This window comes from Varroa jacobsoni, unplaced genomic scaffold, assembly GCF_002532875.2.
Source record: "Varroa jacobsoni isolate VJ856 unplaced genomic scaffold, vjacob_1.0 scaffold_784, whole genome shotgun sequence".
Lineage (NCBI taxonomy): Eukaryota > Metazoa > Arthropoda > Arachnida > Mesostigmata > Varroidae > Varroa > Varroa jacobsoni.
Genome location: NW_019213686.1, coordinates 212,067 through 218,066, shown reverse-complemented (window position 1 = coordinate 218,066; position 6,000 = coordinate 212,067). Strand labels below are relative to the sequence as shown.

General features: G+C 36.9%; 1 protein-coding gene across 16 annotated transcripts in view; it reads right to left on the bottom strand.

Annotated features, from left to right (window-relative positions):
- Nucleotides 1-6,000, bottom strand: part of LOC111263707 (uncharacterized) — a 54,234-nt gene that overhangs the window by 28,126 nt on the left and 20,108 nt on the right. For 3 of the 16 annotated variants that reach the window (XR_002682396.2, XM_022839037.2, XM_086969764.1), the window contains one exon: nt 137-1,091. The exons of 11 other annotated variants lie outside the window; for them this stretch is intronic. Coding sequence is in view for 3 of the 5 variants with exons in the window: in XM_022839037.2 (XP_022694772.1) it covers nt 946-1,091 (146 nt within the window). In the remaining 2 variants the exon portion in view is untranslated. Of the gene's footprint in view, nt 1-136; nt 1,092-3,166; nt 3,515-6,000 lie in introns of those variants that run through there. 2 more of the 16 variants (XR_002682392.2, XM_022839041.2) reach the window with 1 other exon arrangement.

Here is a 6,000-nt window from a genome sequence, read left to right as displayed (position 1 = left end):
ATATAATAGACGTAAAAGGAAAAATGTTGTCACGGCAAAATGGCACCCTAAAGGATTTCCAAAAGACCCTGTGTAGGCGTTTGGCGCATTTCTAATAAGCGTGATCACATCTGTTGACACAAAAAACAGCCGATCGTGTTGTTAATAAAGAGGATTTTCGTGTTACTGTTTAATTATTTCGAAGTAATTTACAGGTATGGAAAGCAAAAGCGCTAACATGATTTCAGCTCTGAAGCTCGCTTGAGACTTCCTTCTCTTATTAATCGTACAGGAATCATTATCAGCCAATCCTCATCTCAAAGAGAATCCTAGAATAAGAGGTACAGACTTTTTACTCAGCCTGCTTACTAAACTTTAAAGCTTAGCTGTTCCAGGCTTCTTCACTCGCTATTCAGCCACAACTCCATCGTAACTGCTGTCATTTCAATGTACGAACAATAGTAACTAAATAATTTAGTGACTTTTTTCGAATCCAAACATAGAATCTATGCAATTTTGCAATAGATCTAAAGGAATAGTACTTCTTATTTCAGATGATCCAATTGCAGTCGAGGAAAAAAGCAGAGGAAAAGATTGCCGACGCTTTTTTTTTCTGGTATTCAACCAACACAATGCACTTCGTGAATCTACACAATGGGTCGCCTGTCCCTCAACAAGGCTGTACGCTCGTTCCATATGCTATGGCCGATCTTTTAACTTAAGCGGCTTTATACTCGCCGGTGATTTGCGAATGCTGGCTGTTTGTGATGCCAAACAGTTTACATAGCAAACAGCTTTTTTTTTGTCATAGGGCGTTCTAGAAGGAGTTCTTGAAGTGGAGTCATGAACGAAAAAGTAGAAGGGCAAAGCTCAAAAGTTCGCTTCCGTGGTGGTTTTTGTCGTCGTTCCTTCGTAGAGGGCCAAGGATGTCGTCGAGCCAAGCGCCTTTCCACTTCGTACAATCGTTCACACTTCGATATGATTGGCGGAAGATTTTTTTACGTTCATTTGGAGTGCAGGAACTTTTCGGTTATGATCGTACACTTCGTCCACTGTGTTTCCTGTACCTAGAAGTAGCCGTACGATAACAGGGCCATTCTTTTCCCGATATACTAAAAAACATAAACGGAAGTTGAACATATCAGGGTCGCTTCATATATCACGCAAATAAATTTTCCATTTAAAATGTCTATAAATGGAGCATACTTTTGCTAGCGGAAATCGTTATCGGAAATGCAGGCAAATTTTCGATTAACCAAATCTAAGATATTGGCGTATGTTAGAGTGAATTAAATGTCCTGCTGCTTCGGTGAGAAATAATTTAGCAAGCGTCACAATGACCGAAAAGCGTTTTTCGTATTACTATCACCTGACTTTTTGTCGCGGCTCTAAAAAGGAGCTTGATTACGTCGCATTAAATACATAGTTTTTCCTTCCTTAAGGTTCAAACAGTGTTCAAGCGAATATTTAATTCTTTATATCTGATAATTAAAAAAGAAAAAATGATACCACGATATTAGAACGAAGTAAGAATAGATGAAAGTTTGTTGCGGTATCAATCCTGTCCTAAGCACTTGTAAAATAAGCTTTATAAAAGATATTATGCATGGACGTTTGTTAACGCGAAGCACCACTGTTGATTATAGCAAGCTCTAGGTCAATTCATAGATCGAGAAAGTCTTTATTTAACAATTTAGAAAGAAAATCGAGTAAGCCTATACTCTGGATCCCACAGACAATTTCAACTGTAGTATGACTGTTTAGTGAATAGGTGAAATTACAATAATATATATTATCAAGATACAATAGAACGGGATATTTTTAAGGTGAAAAAGTGGCATTTGACTTTATAATGTAACAGAGAAATAATGGTTCTCAGGCGTAAAATCTTTCAAATACGTATCAGTCTCTTTCGATGAGTATTTTTAATAAGACGTAATAATTAAGTGCCATATTTTCATTCACGTATTTTACAGTCGTCGTCGTCGGGTGTTCCACAGGATTATTTCTACTAGACTAAGTATTTAGGAACGATCGAACGTAATTTGCCGCTGAGCTTCAGCAACAATCGTAATCATGGAGTTTGTCGCTTAGTCACCTGACCTGTCCGAGCGTTTCGATCCTCGAGCTCAGTGTCTTTGTCTTCGAGAGGTATTCTTTCGGAAGCAGTCCTACTAACTTAATACGTCGTCGCGTGTTCCGCATCCTACTTTTACTGTGACAAAATAAAAAAGCCATTGCTCACATGCTTCAGGTATGTGGCTTACGACAGTAATTTTCCAGTTGCCCAATGATCACTAAACCCATTTTATCAGTTAATATATTTCTTCGCACTCAATGATAATAAAAGTTTCTGTAGTATTGAGAAATAAAGCTTTTCTCTTGCACCGAAAGCCATGTACCTTCCGAAACTTGTAACGATGCACAAATTACTCGCCTTACGTACCTTCTGAAGTCAGACCTCTCATCAGTTAGATCATATGAAGTACATAGCAATGTCAATGGGATAATTTAAGTTAGTTTGTATTATTATTCTGTAGAGTTCACTGGCTAAAAAAAAACGTGCGTAGTAGGGTTACTTGTAAAACATTTATATGCTTAAAGCTTTATGATGGGTTGAATATATAATATCAAAATAATAATATAACTATATATATATAATAATAATAATATAAAGAAAATAACAAATAGTTTATAAGTAAACACAGATGAAGGCGAATCAAACTAAATAATTATTAACCTTTTGACAGTCATATGACCTGCCAATGTTAATGATTTGTAATAGTCTTCTATAGCATCTATAGCGTGTAGGAAGACACATTGAAGACACGACGAGTAACTAATATACAACAGCATTAAAAAGTAGCAAAACTTAACAGAGGCCTAATAAATATTTGACAAAATACTGATTAAACGCAAACTTTGAGAGTTTTCAGTCGAAATCGGAGTCGAAACGGCGAACGCCGTGGTATAACAAATTATCACAAACACTATCTCTATCTATTATGCACTTCTTTTTGTTGTATATTGTACATTCTTGTGTATTCATCTTTGTATATTCATCTGGCAACTTTCGGATCGAAACCATTACACAACAATGTAGGCAAAAATCAGATCGTTATTTTATGTATCTTAATTGCTTACTATAACAAAGTCTGAGAGGCTATTCAGATATCGAGAAAACAGGTTCAGTGTGCGATCTAGTTTATTGGCCATATAGACTAGCAAAGAAATTTCTTACCATAACAATTGACGATGTCATGAAAATATTCCCGCGATCTGACTTCAATATTATTGCTTAGTTAGCAATATGTATAGAAATAATATAATTAGCATTTGTATTATTTTCGTCAGTCTATCTATACATGCCTAATCTTTCCTTTAGAAATCATTTTAGAAGATACCCCACACTCCAGAGCAAGATACGCGATTATTTTTATGGTTTTCTTTCTGTGAATTGTACGTTTATGTCAATCGCTTCAAGTGAATTGACACAAGTTGTCGTCCTGAGACCAAGTTGCCGAGATCCGCCGCTCTGAAAACGTGATCCGATACGAAGGGCACTTTATTTTCTCAACGACTCTTTTCCAACGTCCTCGTTGAGATTCAAGTTAACAGTTTATTTCGGTGGCGCTTCATTCCCGTGCCACCTGGGTCTTCTGCGAAGTGCGACACACGGCACTTTCAACATGTCGTCCCCTAGGGAGTTCATCCTGGGTAAAAAGTGCCATAGAGCACCCACAAGTATAATAGCGCTTTTCATCAAGAAAGCGTAGTTCTCAGATTCCATATAAGCGTCTCACTCCTCTCCAAATAATTTTGTACTTGGAGGCAAACATGAATTTGATTTTTCACAACATCATTGGACCCACCTATACGCCAAAAAATTAGATGATACTCTACTAGAAAAACTGTGATACATTGAAAATACCCCGTCTGTTCTTCTTAAGAAAATTAAATAGATATCCACTCCAAATTTAAGCGAAAGCAAACCTTCCGGGTATGAAATTATTATTAGAAAGATTATATCATATAGACAGCTATAATTTTGAGTCTTATGAGACGTCGTCCGTCTGTCCATACACTACAACTGCGTTTTATTTTAGACAACTGATTTGGCTAAGTTAATTTGTGATAATTAAGCATCTAAAGAAATTGTTCATAGAGGATGCAATTTCATGGACAATGAACAACAGTATGAAAGGAGAACTAAAGATGTTGCCGAGTAATATGTATATTATATGGAAATGAGGCACGAAGGCTTTCCACACCGGATATTCACTTGAACTGCTGGTTTGAGAAACTAAAAAATGGAAAATAACACTTACTTCATAGATGTGAGGACAAAAATAAGTCCTCTAAAGAGATCTGATAGTTGTGCATCAGTTACGCACGAGGGAAAACTTTAGATCGGAAAAATAGCTAGCGGTTAACCCGTCTAAAAATTAATAGATTTCAGTGCTTCCAGGTATAAAATGTTTGCGTAAAGCCTCCCATAGCAAGGACAGACATTAAGACAATACAACAACTACCACAACGACTTTTTAAGAACACATTCAAAATAAATATGAAAATGAGAACTTTCCCCTGAATCATAGATTAAAATGGGTAGGGTTGGTTGGGCCGAAATCATCTGTGGCCGCACCAACGAAAAACCTTGGATACCTACTTTTCTATGAGTTTTTATATGTTCATTCCAGGATATGGTCAAATTTTTTTATTGAGAATAAACAATACTTTGTGTATCATGTTCTACGAAAACGCTTCGATTAACCTAAGAGTCATACACTATTAAGATATGCGGGGTAAAAAATGCACAATCTTCCAGAGCCGCCCAATGACTCGCAAATGGGGCAGACGGAGTTTCATCGAAAGACACAGGAACGCTACCACAGCTATAGGTTTCTAAAGGTCTATCGAGTCAGGCCTTACTCTTCAATAATAAGGTACTTGAGTCACTTTAATGTAGTTGAGCACTGATGGTCATTTTTTCAAACGGTACAGTCGGGTGAAAATCGCATGGACCTATAGGTTTCAAAGCATGCCAGATACTATTGTGCGTTACGTCTTTTGGGCCGGGGAAGAAATCTTAGGTCAAGAAAGCGCGGCATAGAAGATGCACTGCCGACGAAAACAATGATCGAATGGTAACGAATCGCTTGAAACGTCAAAGTAAAATTCATATCAGATTGCAAGAGATGTTTTTCGTATCCTCGCGCTTGATTTTGATAAAAGCATGTACTGCGAAATATCATAGCCCGGAGAACAAGTATCAGTACATTCGAAAAGTGGCAAAGCTGTCTTACAATTATAAAGTACGTCTGAGTTTGTAGATGGCTATAAATTACCTGTAATGAATTGGGTTATACTGCATTATTTTTGACATGATCTATTACTTATAAACGTATGTTTATGTTCAATATAAGCGAAGATAATGTAATAAACTATGTTACTATGTTTTATTAAATAGCTGCTAAAATAGCGGTTCTTCTTAATCACACTAACACCACTAAAGTGATTAAATGCATCCTCTACGGAATTGTACCAGTTCCCCCGCCATGTTAACATTTTCGTATAGGTCTGTGATTTTTCTCAACCCGGTTCGACGTAAAGTCAAGTCTAGATTCGCATTCGGGCATAAACACGCTCTGTTATGAAACAGTGGCTAACAGCACTTCGCGGCATAAAATTCGATATATTTATTCGTTTCTCTATGTGCTATGTAAAAAATTCGTGCTGTGTGAAGACGACCTCCAATGAAGTGCAATAGCTGGCCGTTATCGACCGCTGTCGTATTATTTCAATTTAAATCATGTTATATTCTAGAAGAAATTCCCGAAACGCAGTTGAAGTTAATAAATATCCCTTACAAAATAGATGAAAATATAAAGTCACAAAAATCATAAGCTGATCAAGATCACAATTGCGTGCTCCAAGAGTTTAACTCTGAAAGAAGGTATTACGGGGCCCTCGCCTCAGCGTTTGTTGTTACGGATTAACAACAGCGTAAATTTTTACTGG